An 18,607-nucleotide genomic window follows, 5' to 3' on the forward strand; every position below is an offset into this window, starting at 1 on the left:
CTCTATCATCCCTCCAACATTCTGTCTATTCACTTTCAACCCTCCATCATTCTGTCGTATGTTCTCACCCTGATACTCTGTTTTTTTCCCAGCATGCCGTGGGGTGTCCCGGCAGGCCTGTGAAGATGAGTGTGACCTCCTGGTTCCTGGTGAGCAGCTCTGGGACCCGCCACCGGCTGCCCAGGGAGCTCATCTTTGTTGGCCGTGAGGACTGTGAGCTCATGCTGCAGGTGAGAACACGCCTGACCACAACACACACCTGGACACGTAGAACACACCTGGATACAATGTACCTGAGCACAACACACCTGACCACAACACACACCTGGACACATAGAACACACCTGACCACAACACACCTGACCACAACACACACCTGACCACAACACACACCTGGACACATAGAACACACCTGACCACAACACACCTGACCGCAACACACCTGGACACAGCGCACCTGACCACAACCAGTGTTGTTTTCGTCAGGCAAGACGAAAACGAAAATGACGTCGTCAGACCCCTTTTTTCCATGACGAAAATGAGACTAAGACGAACGTCACCAAAGCCATATAAAGACTAAAATGTGACGAAAAATGTAGACATTTTCGTCAGACGAGAACTAGACGAGACTAAATTGTTAGTGAGAGCATGTGAGCGGAGCGGAGCGTGGAGCGGGTGGTGGAGCGGAAGAAATACGTTGGAGCGGGTTGGAGCGCAGAGCGGTTTTAAATTCAAAGGCCGGAACGGGGATTTCACTCCGCTCTAGTCCGCTCCGATTTTAACTGCTTCTAGCGGCTTACATGTAGGTGGTTCACGTAGAATAGAATGGGTTTCAATGGGAGCATCCAAGCAACCTGATTGGATAAAACGCGTCACGTGAGACCCCTCCACCACCCCCCCGCAACACTGGCTCGTGTGCTCGCGCGCAGCTGCGCCTGCACGCACACGGCACACACACACTCATACACTACAGAGAGAGGCTGGTGGACGAGTTTTCGTCGGACTAAAACCTTTTGAGTTTTCGTCAGACTAAAACTAGACTAAAACTTTCAAAGATAGAAATGACTAAAATGGGACTAAAACTAAGAAGCATTTCGTCAAAAAGACTAAGACTAAAACTAAATCTAAAATGCCTGCCAAAAACACTGACCACAACACACCTGACCACAACACACCTGACCACAACACACCTGAGCACAACACAACTGGACACACACAACACACCTGACCACACCAAATGTGGCTCTACAGAACACATCTGGACAGTTTACACTTACAGACCACTTGCAGATTAGCTAAATATTGACCACAAACTTGCTACAAACTAGTTCCAAGCTGAAAGGTTCCGAGTTCTAACACCATTGTCTACAGCTTACCGGTTGGATAAACATCGGCTTAAGGATGTTAATGAATAATAACTTTTGTAGGAAAGTGGGACAACCAAATATAGATTGAGTCCAAACGGGTATTACACTGATGAATCACTCCACATTTTAACTGCCTGAATTCTGTTTTCACAAAAAACACAGTGACTTGTTTCACAAAAAACATGCCAATTTTGAACAGTGGCCAACATGCTGTGCTGCCAGTGTGGTGTGTTTGGCTGTGGGTTGTGTTGTGGTTTGCAGTGTGTATTGTGTGTGTGTGTGTGTGTGTGTTGTGTGTGTGTGTGTGTGTTTTGTGTGTGTATTATGTGTCTATTGTGTTAGGTGAGTTGAGGCTGCAGGTCAGGTGGCACACAGCCTTTGTCTGCAGCATACAGCCACTACACACTATTTGTTAGCATGTTAGCATACAGCCACTGAAAAAAAACTGTAAGCATGTGTTAATTACAATATACAATATCTGTTAGCCTGTGTTTGCATACAACTAGCAATAATTATCAGTTAGCATGTGTAAGGATTCAGCCACCAAACAATATGTGTTTGCCTGTGTACAGCCAGCAAATCTGGAGGCATAGGTTAGCATCCAGACCCTCAACACTATGCCTGGCATATCTCAGTGACTGCAGCTGAATGCCTGGACTCTACTTACGGTTAGCCATCTGGCGCCTAATCACCATAGACATTCATTTTATAAACTAAACTATTTAAAATGTTTTGCCTGTACGTATGTCAATCATGGCACCCATTGCGCTCCTGACCATTCCTGGAAGAAGGGATCCCCCATTCTGTGTTCCTTCTCAAGATTTCCTCCAAGGGAGTTTTTTTCTTGGGGGGCTAGGGTCAGGGAGGGGTCATACATATACGGCCTGTTAAGCCCTTTGAGACTGTACCTGTGATTAACGGCTATACAAATACATTGAATTGATCGTATGCTACACTCGTATGTAGCATACGAATAAAATCCATATTTCAGCATACTTTAGCAGACAGCTCACAACAAAGCATAGCATCATAACAAGTAATGCAGTACACCCTGACAGATGATAAAGGGACTAACATAGCGTACGTGTGTGTGTCGTAGTCTCGCAGTGTGGACAAGCAGCATGCGGTCATCAACTATAACCCGGCGACAGACCAGCACCTGGTCAAGGACCTGGGCAGTCTCAACGGGGTGAGCGACTACCGCATCCCGTCATCTTTAACCTTCCTTCTGTTCCCTTTTGTACTGCTCTCTAATAATCCAGAATACTTGAAATGTTTTAGATTGCATATATTAGATTGCCTGTAGGAGACAGGCTCACATCAAGTGACCACCAGGGTCTCAGCCGAAAGTCGAAAGTCTCTGGGTTCAATCCCCAGTGTCAGCCTCGCCTTTAGGCACCCTGAGTATTCTTTGTGTTTATTGGATGTTTGTTGTGTTGGCTTCCTGTCCAGACGTTTGTGAACGACCTGCGGATCCCAGAGCAGACCTACTTCACCCTCAAGCTGTCGGACATCGTGCGCTTTGGATATGATATCCTTTCAGCCTTTTAAACCTGCTTCCCGTCACCTCATTTGCATCAATACCATGTCTCAGAGCCTTCCCACGACATCACTTCCTGTTTTAAATGTGTGTGTTTGATATCTGCCCTCTGGCCAGTTGTTGTTTTTAGAACTAGGGAGTGCAGCACTTGGGTTATTCCAGTATCTACTCCATATCGATGCTTTGATTATTGTCAGCCTCACTTATCATTTTGGATTTATATATTGAGCGGCAAGGATGTTGACCTTAACGTGAACACATACCCATGTCTACACCCTGGAGAAGAGCCAGCACATAGTGCCAGAGGAGGCTCTGAAGGTAGGTGTGTGTGTGTGTGTGTGTGTGTGTGTGTGTGTGTGTGTGTGTGTGTGTGTGTGTGTGTGTGTGTGTGTGTGTGTGTGTGTGTGTGTGTGTGTGTGTGTGTGTGTGTGTGTGTGTTATTGCTTTTTGTCCCAACTGAGCTCCACGGTTAGTCTAATGTCCCCCCCCCTCTGCCGTTTCAGCATGAGAAGTACACCAGCCAGCTGCAGATGGGCAAACACGCAGAGACGGAGGACCGGCCCCGACCTGAGAAACCGGAGCGCACCAAGACCCAGAACCGTACCCAGATCCAGAACACGAGCCAGACCCTGACCCCGAGCCAGACAACGAGCCAGACCCCGAGCCAGACCCCAGGTAGAATCCCTAATCCTCCCCCCACACTACCCTAGAAACAGGGTAGAACTATCAGCGGTAAAGAGTGGTGACCGAGCATCCCCATTGGTTTACACTGTTACAAAGCCCTCGATTTGTCTTGAGGGACGCCGCCAGTCCTTCAGTGTTTTGCAAGCAGCATCGTAAACTATACATTTTTGGCACATTGAGGGCTGGATTGAGTGTCCCTCTCGCAGTGGCTTACAGGGTAGCTGTTTTAGAATCTAGCAATATACGATTAATTTAGTGCAGCACGTTAGTCATGTTTCCATTTTCTTAGTAAAACAAACTGAGAATACTGTTTTCTATCAGAGAATACGCACATCTCTGCATCCTGTCCCTTTATGATGATGTAAGCATCATCAGATTTTCATTGTACTGCCCCTCCCCCTTTCTGCCCTCATCCTGTCTCCATGGAAACAGCTGCCCCACCCATCCGAGCGGAGCGTCCATATTTGTACTGTTTCCGAGGGGATGGCCGTCTGCGACAGACACAGTCCTGCTTAACAATTACTAAAAATAAAAACGCATATATATCTCTAAATCTATATTATAGATATCGACATAGATAGATATATGTATATATAGATAGAAAGAGATGCCACATAGAGACAGACAGAAAGGGAGATAGTAATAGAGTACTGACATAGTACAAATAGTGTGTGTGTGTGTGTGTGTGTGTGTGTGTGTGTGTGTGTGTGTGTGTGTGTGTGTGTGTGTGTGTGTGTGTGTGTGTGTGTGTGTGTGTGTGTGTGTGTGTGTGTGTGTGTGTGTGTGTGTCAGACTGCCCAGGACCCCGGCCGACCCCCCTGTATGGGCAGCCATCTTGGTGGGGGGAGGAGGACATGTGCAGCGATGGTCTTCACCCAGGTCTGTATCCTCTGCTCCCTGGCAAAAACTACAGGCCTAACCTAGCGGCCATCTTGGTTCCATCTTGGTACTAAACACCAGCTGCTTCCATCACCCTCATAGTGTTAAGAACCAAGATGGCTGCCCGGTAAACAAGGTCATTTAATACATCATATTGTAATGTTATTGGTATGTGTGAAGTAAGTGTTGGTGAACTAGTATGTCAGTGAGGGTGAATTGATAGATATTTCTTAGCTTTGGTGGTGTTATCTCAAGTGATTAGAAGGATGCCGTCACGCTTGGCTATTTCCTAATATTCAATTATACCGCTACAGATGCATGTTGTGAAATAATTGCACTCTGCATCATCAACTCCGTTCCCATTAAATATTTGACCTTTGATGTTATTTTCCAAAGCAGACTAATGAAGTAAAAACCCAGTCCATTTTTACTGTAGAAACAGAGTTGATGTTGACCAAGCAGCACTTGAGAAAATATCCGCTCACAGCTCCCCTTTAAACGAACACTAAAGTTGAGAAGTGAAGTTTCCGGTTTAAAGTGTGTCTGAACGCGGTGTCGGCGTGCTGCTTGTGTTCAGAGGCCCAGAACCCCGAGCTGTGTGACTTCAGGGAGAACCAGGCCGGGTTCCCCGGGTACCACCGCGAGGCCAGCTACTTCGAGATCCCCACCAAGGACTTCCACCAGCACCCCAAGTCCCCGGAGGCCGAGCTCCACGAGGTGCCCACCAAGGACACGGACACGCCCCTCGCCACGCCCCCGGCCCCGGCCCAGGCCCAGGCCCCGGCCTCCCCGCCCACCCCCACCCCTCCCGTGGTCCAGAGCCACGCCTCCTTCACCATCGAGTTCGATGACTTCACGCCGGGGAAGATAAAGATCAAGGACCACGTGACCAAGTTCACGTCCCGCCAGCGGAAGCAGCAGGCGCTGCACCTGAAGGCCCCGGTGGGAGCGCCCGTGGACCTGATGTCCGCCGAGAGCAAGGTGGCCGACTGGCTGGTCCACAGTGACGTCAGCATGATGAAGAAGAGGCCCACCTGCGAGGACGTCTACAGCACCAAGAGCGACCAGGCCATCAACACCAAGACCCTCAAAGGTCAGGGGTCAACCTCTATACACTGAGTCACGTGGTTACGCTGTTGTTGACTCCCAGCTGCTGGGCTCTGTTCCTAATGTCGCAGCCTCTCTGTAGTCATTCTAGAGTAGGACACCCCTAACCCTGACCTGCTTATTTAATAATCAATCATTACAATTCCCTAAATAGTAAATAATTGAGGATCATCCACTAAATAGCTTATTCTTTTTTATTTATTTTTTATAAATAAAAAGTTCATAATGCACAGAAGCTGGGCTTGATACAGTGGTTCCGAGTCAGCCAAGTCACTAGTATGTCTTCCAAATCATAAAGCTGTGCCCTGTCCAGTGCTGGAGCTCTCGGTTTCCTAAAGGGTTGTTCTTGTTGTTCAGGTCACCACCACGAGGATGGCACCCAGAGCGACTCTGAGGAGCCCGTTCTGGTAGGGAGGCGGAGCAAGTCCAACCACTCGGTCCAGACCGACCAGTCCGAAGTGTCCCAGCAGACGGTCAAATCGGGTCAGTCCGTCTGCTCCCAGCAGGCGGTCCCCATGCCTGCTGTCGTCTCCCCGTCCTTTCCTGACTCGCTGTCCCAGAGCCCGCCGCAGAGCCACTCTCCCCCAAACCAGACCCCCATCCAGGAGCCGCCCACCCAGGTGTCCCCACACCACGGGTCCCCCAGCCAGGGGTCCCCCAGCCAGACCTCCATCCCAGGGCCCCCGGAGCACCTCAGCCAGCAGGCCTTCATCATCGAGTTCTTCGACGACAACCCTCGTAAGAAGCGCTCCCAGTCCTTCACCCACACCCCGGCCCAGGCGGACTCCTACTCGGCCCTCAAGGCCAAGATGGAGCGCCGCAAAGGCACCGAGCGGCCGGCCTCTGTGCACGGCCACCTCCCCCCCACCCAGCAGGTGACCGTTCCCCTGAAGACCCAGGGCCACGGGACCCCCCAGCGGTCCAGCTCTCTGAAGAGGGAGAAGACGGAGGGGGACGTGCTGGCCTCCGCCACCCCGCGCGCCCCCCCCACCAGACCCTTTGGCAGCGTGGGGAAGAAGTCCAAGCTGGTGCAGGAGTTCGCCGCCGAGTTCCTCAAGGACTCTGGGGGTCCGCCGTCTCCGACCAGGGACAGGCCGGGCCCTCCGCCTATGTCGGCCCCACCCGTCATGGTGTCCCCCGCCTGCATGCACCTCCCTTCCCCACAAGAAAGCCCCAAGACCCCCGCCCCGGCCTCGTACCCCTCCTCGCCTGCTCCCCCTGTCCCCGTGTCCAGCACCCTGACCCCCACCCCTACGCGGAGTACCCTGGCCGCCTCTCTTGGCCCGCCCGCCTCTCCGGCCCGCCAGCCCGGCCCCGCCCAGGCCGCCATGCTCCCTCCGGGTCTAGTGCGGGGACTGGACCCCCGCACCCAGCGGGTGGGCCGGAACGAGGAGGACGACAGCCTGAGCGACGCGGGGACCTACACCATCGAGACAGAGTGCCACGACACAGAGGTGGAGGAGGCCCGCAACATGATAGACCAGGTCGGTCCGCAGTGGCTGGGGACGGACGTCTACAGAGTTATTAACACACTTTAACCTGCCGGGCCTCTCGGCTGTTGAAGCAGAATCCTCCTATATATATATACAACGGAAAAGTGCTTGAAATAGATTTATTATTGCGTTAGACTTAACCTGTGTTACAGGGTACAGAAAATGATACATGTATCAATGTATCACGTATTAAGCTCTACAAAGTCGAATAATATGTCCTATACATACGAGATGTGTTTCTGAATTTGCATTACGTTGAAAATGCACGACACACCTCTTGACCTTCATCTCTACTTCCTGTTTCCTGTCTTCCCTCTGTGCTGCTTCCTCCTCCTCCCGCATGCTCTGACCTCTGACCCCTGACAGGTGTTTGGTGTCCTGGACTCTCCAGAGTATAGTGGTGTAAACTCCTCTGTTTATAGGCCAGTCATTAATGAGGGGAAGGATGAGCACACTAGCCTTGAGATCGATGGTAGTGCTGTGGATCCAATGCATGGCTTTAACCCGGCCACTATCAGTGGCACCACAACCGGCCCGGTGCAGGTAAACATAAACCCAGGACGATACCACTGTGTAACGTTTGAGAGAACACCACTGCATGTCCCAATCCACTGCATGTGTTCCACTTAATGTACACCCTACTTTTCTCCTGACCCCCATCTAGTTAGTCTTATACCTTGGTTGCTTTAAGGTCTGTTCATCTCCGTCGTCTTCTGGGGATGGTGATGAAATGTTGTGTTGCAGGTTCCTCCTGCTAACGCAGCAGGAATGGAGGGCCCAAAGTGGGTCTCTCGCTGGGCCAGTCTGGCAGACGGCTACGCTGAGGGGGCCTCGCCCCCCTCTGTTGGGGAATCTCTGGATGGTGAGCTGACGAGATCTTGTTGTTGAGTGGCAAACTCAATCCGAATGGCTCTTGTTCATATATGGAATATTGTTTTAGTTTTTAAGGCCTCATTGGAACCCTGTTTTCCTTTTTTAGATTCTCGCTACCTATCCAGCCGGTCAGTGATGAGCCAGTCAGAGTCCGAGTGCAGCCAGGTTTCCCGCACCAAGAGGCTGCTACCCCAGGTTCCTCCTGGGGAGAGACTGGAGGGCAGCACCCCCAGCATCCTGATCCAGCAGGACTCTTACCCTGGACCAGAAACCCTGGACAGAGAAGCCAGGGCCACATGCCCTCCCGAATCTGGCCAGTTGCTTAGCATCAGAGACGACGTGGACCCGGACAGCCTGAGCGACACCAGCCGTTCGGACGATGGACAGGAGCGAGCTCACAGGACCAAGGCCAAGACCACGGCCAAGGCCTCGTCCAGAGCTCCTGTGCCCCACGTCAGACCTTCAGAGAGGGTTTCTCCATCCCCGTCCACCAAGTCCACCTGTTTCTATATCGGCTCCGACAGCCCAGGAAAGGCTGACCCACCCCGGAGCCTCAAAGAGGCCCCATCCAAGAACCCGCCCACCACCGTTCTGATTCGTCACTTGAGTGGCCACGAGCCCCGTAGGACGAGTGTCAAGCCCAACAGCTCGGCCCCCAACCTCCAATTACAGGACAAGGATTCTGTCCCCACGAAAGACGGCGCCATCGTCAGGCAAGAGAGCTTCACCAAAGAGCGCCAGAGCGACACAGTCCAGAAGAAGAAGCTCCCGCACATCTCCAGCCACCCGTCCATCAGGGACATGGAGCAGAGGAAGGAGGCCGCCCCAGACGTCTTCTTCAAGGAGTCCGAAGGCCCGCTCTTCCACTCCTCTGGGTCTGGCCGCAGCTCCAAGAAGGGCGGCTCCTCCAGCCACATGGGGGACTCTCTGTCCGGGGAGTCGGACGTGGACACGGCCAGCACCGTCAGCCAGGTGAGCAACAAGAACACACCGGTCACCTCCGTCTCCAAGAAGCGCTCGGTCATCAGCGGCCTGCAGAAGGAAAAGTCCTCCTCCAGCCCGTCCATCCAGGAGAAGGGGCGCCAGCTCTCCGCCCGCGAGCGCCTATCGGAGAAACGCCGGGGCCAGGTGGGGTCCGACGCGTCCGGCGGGAAGGCCGAGGCGGCCAAACGCTTCCACATGCGCCGCAGCGCCGGCAACCGGGGCTCCCTGGACCTCTCCGAGGGCCAGCCGGGGCAGAGCCACGGCGACAACGTCTCCTCGGACCACGAGGCCGGCTCTCGTGCGTCCGGCCGCACTAAGAAGCTCACCGCCCCTCTGCAGAAGGAGGACAACGGGAAGACCTCCAAGACGGCGGCCCAGCAGGTCCTGACGCGGTCCAACAGCCTGTCGGCCCCGCGGCCCACCCGCGCCTCCATGCTCCGCCGCGCGCGCCTGGGCGAGACCTCGGACAACGAGGGCGCCGAGACGGACCGGGGGTCCCAGAACTCGGACCACGTGGGGGCGGCGTCCAAAGGCTCGGCGGAGAAGAAGCTCTCTCGGCTGGACATACTGGCCATGCCCCGCAAGAGGGCCGGCTCCTTCACCACGCCCAGCGACACCGAGGCCGGCCCGCCCCCCGCCGGGCGCAACAGCTACTCCGGGCGGGAACCCGGGGGCTCCAACAGGAAGTCGTCGGTGGGGGACGCCAGGCAAGCTGCCGCCAAAGGCTCTGGAGCCGCGGCGAAGCAGACCGCTGGCCGGACCCGGTCCAACGGAACCAAGTACTCTGGAACCGGTTAGTACTGGCTGCCCCTCTCACCCATGTACCCTCAAGCCAATGAGTGGTTGAACAAATATTACATTGTGTTCTTTGAGGTGAGATAAGAAACATACAAGATCAGTCATACAAGAACATACAAGATCAGTGATCAATATGGATCGATATTGATCACTGTGATCGATATTGATCACTGTGATCGATATTGATTACTGTGATCAATATTGATCGCTGTGATCGATATTGATTACTATGATCAATATTGACTTCTAGTCTGAATCCATTTGAGCGTCACATTGAGGGTGAGCGGTTCTAGGTTGTCGTGGAGATCCTGAGGTTCAGTGTTCATGTAGAATAACCAATCGTATTGTGTTAGCCTCTCGCCGTAGGCAGAAGGGTTCGGACTACTCCTCTTCCTCGGAGGAGGAGTACGAGACCAGCCCCGGCACCTCTAAACCCCGGCGCTCCTCCCAGCCCTCCGCCCCCTCGCAGCCTCACCGCGGGCGCACCGCCCCCTCCCGCCCCAAGTCCATCTCCGTGGAAACCGAGGACGACGACCCCCAGAACGACGTGGACCCTTACCAGAACTGGACAACGCACAGCGCTGAGATTGCAAAGTAAGACCTGGCTCCGCCTGTCATCTATCTACCAGGGGTTCCCAAACTCTGTCAGGCCATTTCCATGGTTAGCATCACAATTATAGACTTAATGACAACTCTGTGTTGTTATGGACCATAGCAGCCATCTTGTGTGCAGGATAGTCTAGGGGATAGGGTGTTTGACCAGCTGCCAAAAGGTTGTGGGTTCAAACCTTTATTGCCCAAAAGTCCACCTGTAGGCATCCTTGAGCAGGATGACCCCTAACCTAACCCCGCCCCCTCCTCGATGACGTGAATCTGGGTTCACTGTAAGTTGCTTCGGATCAAACTGTGTGATAAATATTGACAAAGTAAATGAGTAACTGTGTGTCGGGTTCCTCAGGCTCAGCCACGACCTGGCCAAAGACCTGGCCATCCTGGCGAGGGAGATCAACGACGTGGCCGGGGACGGGGACCCCCCCGTAGCCATCGCCGGGACCCCGATCTCCTCCCCAAGCTCCCAGCCCAACACCCCTGCCTCGCCCATCTCCTCCAGGGAAGAGGTGGGTCGCCATTAACACGTCTCCCCCATCCCGCCACCCCCCCACTCCAGCACCCACACCAAGGAGCCCAGTCCTCGTAGATGTACCAACCGAAATGAGACCTTACTGACATTACTTGTGTTTGGGGAGGTCGCCACGGTGTGTCAGTGGTTTGACGTGGTGTCATAATAATGACTGAATATAATAGTATTCTATTCTCTGTGCGCTTGACTGTTTTTCAGGCCTGTTTTGAGCTGGTGTGGTTTTGAGTACCAGCGTTGTGGTTTTGTGGTAGAAAGTCATGTTTGCGATATAGTGGTATCGAGTGCTATTCGTGGAAACAAATACTCCTTGAAGGACCAAGTCCTGTTTTGATGTATCGTGGTGATCAGGGGAAACCATTTCCTGATCAACAAGGTAACTGTGTGGTTTCTGAATGACGTCGTGGTCACGCGCTGATCGCCCGGATTCTCATCACCCATCTCTCCACTCTCCGAACAGAGGCCACATCCATACTCTCCAGGGGTCCGACCATCTCAGGTGTCTATCGATGACTCATTAGTCTCCCCTGTCTTCCGATTGGTTCCCCTCCTCCACCACCCCCCCACCCTCTAACCACCACCGACCCTAACACGTCTCCACCCTGCTTGGATTGCCCCAGGGCACTAACGTGACGCCACAACAGTTGACCCCGCCCATGAACGGGGGGGTTCATGGGTCTGGGCGGTGACTGTTGACCCCCTCCTCTGCACTCTCCTCCTTCACACCTGGTCCCAGCCACACTAAGACTCACTGCATATATTGTTTTCCATCGCAAACGCATGTTGACTTGGATGCATGCGTTCACGTAGCACGGCCCATGGACCCACTAACCTGCTGGTCCACTAGAACCACTCACCTACTGGTTTAGAGTACCACCGACCTACTGGGTTAGAGTACCACCGACCTACTGGGTTAGAGTACCACCGACCTACTGGTTTAGAGTACCACTCACCTACTGGGTTAGAGTACCACCGACCTACTGGTCCACTAGTACCACTGACCTACTGCTGCAGAGAACCACTGACCTACTGGTTATTGGAACCAATGACCTACTGGTTTAGAGGACCACTGACCCACTGGTTAATGGAACCAATGACCTACTTGTTAATGGTACCACTGACCCACTGGTTAATGGAACCACTGACCTACTGGTTAATGGAACCACTGACCTACTGGTTTAGAGGACCAATGACCTACTGGTTTAGAGGACCAATAACCTACTGGTTTAGAGGACCAATGACCTACTGGTTGCAGTATAACTACTGACCTACTTATTTATAGAACCACTAACCTACTGGTTTACAGAACCAATGACCTACTGGTTACAGTAGAACCACTGACCTACTGGTCTTGGTTGGGGGGTTTCCACCACCACCCATTGTGACTTTGTTCTCTTTCCAGCTGGTCCAACATCTCCCTGAGGCTAGTTTAAACTACCAGAAGGTTCCTCCAGGTTGCACCAGTGTCCTGGACGCAAACATGAATGAGGCGGAGCCAGGTTCTAAGCAGCGCCGTCCCTGGAACCGCCAAGAGGTCACTGGCTCCTCCCCTTTATTTACTCTCATTGTCTGTAGACAGTTGAGTGTCAAAGCCCGTCTTAGCCGTGGGAAACACTGCAGTCAGTTTTAGTGTGCTGGGAAGAGGTTTCTTCAGACTGGTTGCTGCACTATGCTGATGGCGCTGTTCTGTCATGTTGGACGGTTCTAGGTGATCCTGGACAACCTGATGTTGAACCCCGTGTCTCAGCTCTCACAAGCCATCCGGGAAAACACTGAGCAACTTGCTGAGAAGATGAAGTAAGGAACAATGCTGAGCCCGTGCAACGACATACAGTAACTCAATTCACTTGAGGACCAGACGTTGAAGAGGTGATGGGGGAGTCTTCAAACTGTGGAAACCGTCTGACCTTAATCCCGTCCGTTTCTCCGATCCTTCCTAGGGTTCTCTTCCACAACAAGGCAGAGGTCTGGGAGGAGATCGAGGCTAAAATCAACGCTGAGAATGAAATCCCAATTCTGAAAACATCCAATAAGGTGGGAGCGGTCCCATATTATCCTGCACTTCCATCAAGGAACTGGATTACCTTAAATAGAAAGAGCCTTTACTGACGCGTGCTTCCTCTCACAGGAGATCACCTCCATACTGCAGGAGCTCAGGAGAGTTCAGAGACAACTAGAGGGTAAATGTCCTCCGAGAGAGATTTTCTACTTAGTTTTTCCTGTAGAACTTAACATATTCTCTCTGTTACTGTAATCACTTGATTTAGGCCCAATCCCATTTCTACCCCTTCCCCTTCCCCCTCCCCCTTGTTTTGAAGGGGTAAGGGTAAGGGGTACCCCTTCCCCTTCCCCCTTCAAAACAAGGGGGAGGGGGAAGGGGAAGGGGTAGAAATGGGATGGGCCTTAATATACTGCCTTTACTTTAGTATCTTAGTTCAATACCAATCCTCTGTTACTGTAAACCTTGATTTAACACACAGCCTTTACTTTAGTATCTTAGTTTACCATCAATCCTCTGTGTAGTTCATTACCATAGTCTCCCGTCTTTACTGCAGCACATTTAGTCGAATGTCCTCTCTCTGTTGCCGTAGTCATCAACACCATCGTGGAGCCCTCCAGCCTCCAGGTAGGGGCCCTGGGGCCCACGTCGACCAGCCAGACGAGGCCCTCGGCGCGGGACAAGAAGCCGACCAGCCGGCCCCTGGGGGACCGGCCCCGCGGGGGCCCCTCCTCGTCCAACGCCAACGAGAGCACCAAGCGGTCGTCCCGCGGGGCCGCCGGCGGGGGAGGGCATCACATGTCCTGAGCGGGCCACCGGGGATACGTTTGTCCGTAGCTAGTAGCTATGTCCCGCCCACTGGCTGATGACTGACAGCCTTTTAGTACCAATGGTGTTAGGACATCTCACCTAGACCGTCAACAACACATGTCTGTGAGCACCGTGTGTGTGGTGCAAACAGAACACCGCGGCTCTCAACGTCCATCTGTACTTTGTATCCTTTACAGAAACTATTTAAGCAACAACAACCAGTAGTAATTGCTTCCACATTGCGCCTGCCAACACGAATATAAACAAAGTTATAGAAAATATTGTTATGATTATTAGTCGCTTGCACTACAGTACAGTCAGTGGACCCTGTATCAAAATGTATGGAGTATATTTATTTGTGCTTTGATAATCTGTCATTGGTCTGTATTTAAGGGAGAGGGGAGGTATAGAATGTGTGTTTCCTGTCCGACCGGGACAGATCAAATGTTAGGGGTACTGAATGTGTGTAAGCTGAGTGGGTCACTACGTGGACGAGGAGGCCTGTTTGTCAGTATAAACAATGAAGAAAAAGAATGTAGCTTTAAACAAATTAAATCAATACTCACCCGGACATCCCAATGCTGAACAACACGGCTTTCTGATTCTGAATGAAAAAATGTACACAAAAAAAGTCAATTTCGCTATCTCCTGTTTCTAAAATGTGTGTGTAGCGTGCCTGACAAGGGAAGTTTATTTTGAATGTCTTGGTTTGTGTTTGTCGGCTCGACCTCTTCTATTCACACGCCAGTACCGTTCATCTCATATCTCTTACAGATGGAGCCAGCACTCCACCTACGAGCCCTTTACCCATTTATCTCTATGGTAGCTGAACCATTCTCATCATAGCCAAGGTAACAGAAGCTTCTTGCCATCACTATTGTAACGGAAGCTTCTTGTCACCGCTATGGCAACTGATGAATTCTGGGCATCACTATGGACACTGAAGCGTCTTCTCATCGCTGTGGTAACTGAACCAACCGTTCTTGCGTCGCAATGGTAATTTGTGAAGCACACCAAGTCATTGTGGCCGATGGCTGATGGGCCTTCCCAGGCCAACTTTAAAGCTTGATACAGTGACGCATCTCGGTTTCAAATTGACCAACCCTTCTTTCGCGTTGAAGAGGGTTGGGGCTCAGCTTTCGTTTAACGTGCTTCTCACAGAATACACAAATGTGGGGGCTATAGTTGACATTACCTCCTCCATATCTAATTCTAGCCGGGGGTTTGAACCGGTGACCTTTCGGTCAAAAGCCTTTCAATGGTACGTACGAGCGTTAGCCCTAGGGAGAACGTGTGTAGGGTCTTATCTGGAGTTCCGGTGTGTGTTTCGAATGACCCCTGACCTCTCTAGTATGTACCGTGTGTATATCCTGTGTGTGTGTTAGTGTCTGAGTGCTGCGAGTGTGTGCGTGCGTGTGCGAGCTGTAGCTCACGGCTCATCCACTGTACAGAACAGCCGGTAGCGCTCAGCGGCCGTGGTGTGCACAAGGAGCTGGGGCTACCTCACCAAACGTGCACTTCTTTCTTTCAGTTGACCCGAGTTTGCTGAATGGGTGACTTAGTTTTTGTTTTGCAGTCTGGTGAAGTTTAGATGTCTTCAACCAATGGGAATGTATTGATTTGATCACCTGCTCGGAACGGGGCACCTGATTGGCAGCTGCTGTAATGATGTAACTCTTGCTGCTAATAGGTGATTGGTGTTCTACTTGATTATGCTTCATATGCATGCTACAGAACAGCTGTAGAGAAACAAGACAAGCTCTTACCGCAGACCAAACCGTCGTTATTTACTAGCTATGTAACCATTACCCTAAATCTTTTTTATGGCTTTGAGCGTACAATGATGTTGTTCATCTCGAGTGACAGAGGCATTTGATTTACAGAAACTCATTCCTCTCATCACATTCTTTGTAATAAACTTCTTCATGCACTCCTGTGAGTACGCGTGCCATTTTCTTTTCTACGTCATTGTCGACGATATAAAAGGGGAGGCCTTGATGTCTCATGACCCAACAGACCCTCAGTGGGAGTTTCGGTCCGTCTGCAAGGCACCTTCACGCCAAGCAGGGGAACCGCCACAGGGGAAGCCAATGTGCCGATTTCCTTTTTTTTGAACGAGGGACAAGAAAATGATCAGTTGATCTTACTAACTTCACATCCAACTCACTTGTTACCTTTTGGAAAAAAAATATTGTAAATACCTGCACGTTTAGGAGCTCTGCTATCCGTTATTAAAGGCTACAACTGTGCTTTTGTTCACATTGAAATCAATGTGATGTGACTCCAAGTTAAATCGGCCCAAGAAGTGTGTGACAGACAGCCATCATTCAGAAGGACGGAGTGAGAAGCTGTTTTTAATGTAGACATTCCCTCCGACAGTAGAAACGTTATGTACTACAACAAAGACGAGATAAACCATAATTCATATGCAACCGTTTAATAATAAATACAGTTAGTCATAGTAGACCTCATGTTAAAGTAAGTAGCTCATAGGTTGGACGTCATCATAAACTGTTGAAGTGCCTTTGAGCAAACGTCCATCTGAGTGTTTCTGAAGACTAGCTCATAAAACAGCCAGATACATTGAGATAGATATAATATATTATGGGTGTATAAAATTGAATCATCTATATATATAATTTATATAATATGAATACTATAACAATGTGATGTATATTAAACTGTACATCTATCCGACATATAGATTTCCAAGTTGGTAACTCCGTAGCGCTTGTTGATAAGGTGTGGTTGAGAAGGTGTGGTTGATAAACTAAACAGAGAGAAGCGGATCAACAGAAAAGCATGATACCAACTCATGTTAGCATTATGTTAGCTTTAACGTAAAGCTAGCTAATGGCCCTTCACCTATAAATAAAGAGTTCAACCACAGGTCAAATCTTGGGGTTATAATTGTACATTGGTGGTCCAACATGATGACAGGAAATATACAAATGATTTGTAACATGGCTCGATACAGAACTTTACTGTTTCATAGTGGTAGGGTTAATTTTAAGACTACATAACAATCAAAATAAGTCTTAGTGGAAGAGATGCGTCTCAAAGCTTAATGTTGTTGAAAGGTGACGTATTTGAGGAGTTAATTGGTAAAAGAGGACAGTTGTGTCGTCGAAGAGCTCCTTAGTTTAGAGCCAGAAGAACAGAAAGCATACATTTGCATCACATATTTGTAGCACAACACACACAAGAATTGTGATAACACAAAGCACACAGAGTGTGAGTGTTGTGTGGCCGTATTTACTTTGAATAGGACAGAACTGCCCTTGTGTAGTTCTGACAGGGCCGTGTGCTCTGAGCTTCAGTGTGGTTGGAGAGTTCAGTAGTGACCATCTTGGCCCGCTCCGTAACTGAACCCTGCAGTGTGGTTTTCATCCAGGGTATTCTAGTATAATTATTATGATATATAATATATGTACAATATTATTTTAGCCTTTTTAGCGATTGATCAACTCCTCGCTTTTTTTTTTGTCACTTCAGCTTCTGGAACTTTTCCCTGAGGTTCTTCACCACGCTCTGCTGGGTGGAGCCGGGCTCCTGGCCCTCCGGCTCCGTCGACGACGCGGCGGCGCTCTTGTCCGGCTCTTTGCCCCTCGCCCCGCCCAGCCCAGCCTCCATCTTGGCGGCGTCCTCCTCCCTGAGTTTGTACTCCTCCGTCTCCTGGTAGGCCCGGCAGCGGTCGATCACCGCCCGGATGGAGATCTTCTCCCTGCTGGTGGGCGAGCGGATCTGGACAAAGTTCCCCCCGCCTTCCTCCCCTCCGGCTGCTTCTGCCGCGTCTCCGGTCGCCACCGCCGGCTCGTCGGGCAGCTTCTCCACCACGACGACCCTCCGACTCTCGTCGCCGGGTAACCCCGCTTCCCCTGAGATGTAGTAACCGTGGAAGCCGCCGTTGGACGCCTCCTCCGGAAGCTTCTCCAGACGACCGAGCGGGACGCCACTCAGCCGGTGGTCCAGGGACTTTGTCCTCTGCAGTCTGTACCTCCCCGCCTCCTCCGGGGGGGCATCTGCCCCCCCTCCTTCCGCTCCTCCTTCCCCTCTCTCCGCCGGGGGGGGGAGGGGGGAGGTGTAGCTGGAGCGTCTCTTGACCCCGCCGTCCGTGGTCATCCCCTCCGGGACCGACATGCTGCGGCCCACCGGTACCTGGCCGGCCGCGGGGCCGTCCGACAGGCCGTACTTGGACCTCAACTCCCGGACGTCGGGCCAGCAGAAGCCTTCCGTGGGAGGCGGGCTGTTGGGGCTCCTGGAGCGCGCCCTGGCCCCCGGGTCGGGCCCCGGAGCGCCAGGCTCCACCGGGCTCAGCCGGGGGGCGGTCCGGGGCTGGTGGCCCGGGACCAGGGGGAGACTCAGGCTGGGTTTACCTGAAGAACAGGAAAAATATAATATAGTCACAAAGGACTCTTGAGTGTATGCTTCCTATGTAAATGTATGAATTGTCCTATACCGGTCAATTAGGGGCCGCAGTGTTGAAGCCATTACACTGATTTGTGTTTTACCTATGTCATATTTATCATATTCATGTGGGTAATGAAATACTATTGATCATGTTGACGTGAAATGATGATGATGATGATGATGCAATGATGATGTCAGGGGGTGGTAACTCTATATATAGACGTCACTTGAGCACGGGTGTTTTTTTGGCTAGAGAGCGGAAGGGCAAATGATTTTCAACCGCATTACGAGTTGATGAAGCGAGTTTTCGGTTTAAGATGAGTTTAGTTTATTTTGCTGTTACGGTTACGCGATAAAGGTTGCATTGTGACACTACGAAAGGATGAATGCGCGTTGATTTACTGACCGCTCCTACAACATACATATGAATATTCACTTGTTCAAGTGTATCATCACGTGCACATTTATAGAAGGAGAAGTTGTCAATAAGGGCAATTTATTGCTGGGTTTTCCAGCTCACGCACT

The 18,607-nt window shown here is 51.3% G+C and overlaps 2 protein-coding genes across 2 annotated transcripts in view; one reads left to right on the forward strand and one right to left on the reverse strand.

The window, feature by feature from the left end:
* Positions 1 to 105: 105 nt before the first annotated feature.
* Positions 106 to 15,859, forward strand: cep170bb (centrosomal protein 170Bb). Its single transcript, XM_056580947.1, has 19 exons — positions 106 to 230; positions 2,467 to 2,556; positions 2,820 to 2,898; positions 3,167 to 3,225; positions 3,411 to 3,507; positions 4,384 to 4,470; positions 5,048 to 5,563; positions 5,935 to 6,104; positions 6,138 to 7,061; positions 7,437 to 7,613; positions 7,815 to 7,932; positions 8,050 to 9,720; positions 10,079 to 10,319; positions 10,684 to 10,843; positions 12,266 to 12,397; positions 12,572 to 12,660; positions 12,804 to 12,897; positions 12,992 to 13,043; positions 13,455 to 15,859. The coding sequence occupies exons 1-19, from the start codon at positions 126 to 128 to the stop codon at positions 13,667 to 13,669; spliced, it is 5,076 nt and encodes a 1,691-aa protein (XP_056436922.1). The 5' UTR covers positions 106 to 125; the 3' UTR covers positions 13,670 to 15,859.
* The window catches only part of LOC130374273 (pleckstrin homology domain-containing family G member 3), a 33,881-nt gene continuing 30,249 nt past the window's right edge, over positions 14,976 to 18,607 (reverse strand). Inside the window, exon 18 of the mRNA XM_056580948.1 lies at positions 14,976 to 18,048. Within this exon, the coding sequence (XP_056436923.1) occupies positions 17,159 to 18,048 (890 nt within the window). The 3' untranslated portion in view covers positions 14,976 to 17,158. The remainder of the gene's footprint in view (positions 18,049 to 18,607) is intronic.

Source organism: Gadus chalcogrammus, chromosome 21 (genome assembly GCF_026213295.1).
Source record: "Gadus chalcogrammus isolate NIFS_2021 chromosome 21, NIFS_Gcha_1.0, whole genome shotgun sequence".
Taxonomy (NCBI): Eukaryota; Metazoa; Chordata; class Actinopteri; order Gadiformes; family Gadidae; genus Gadus; species Gadus chalcogrammus.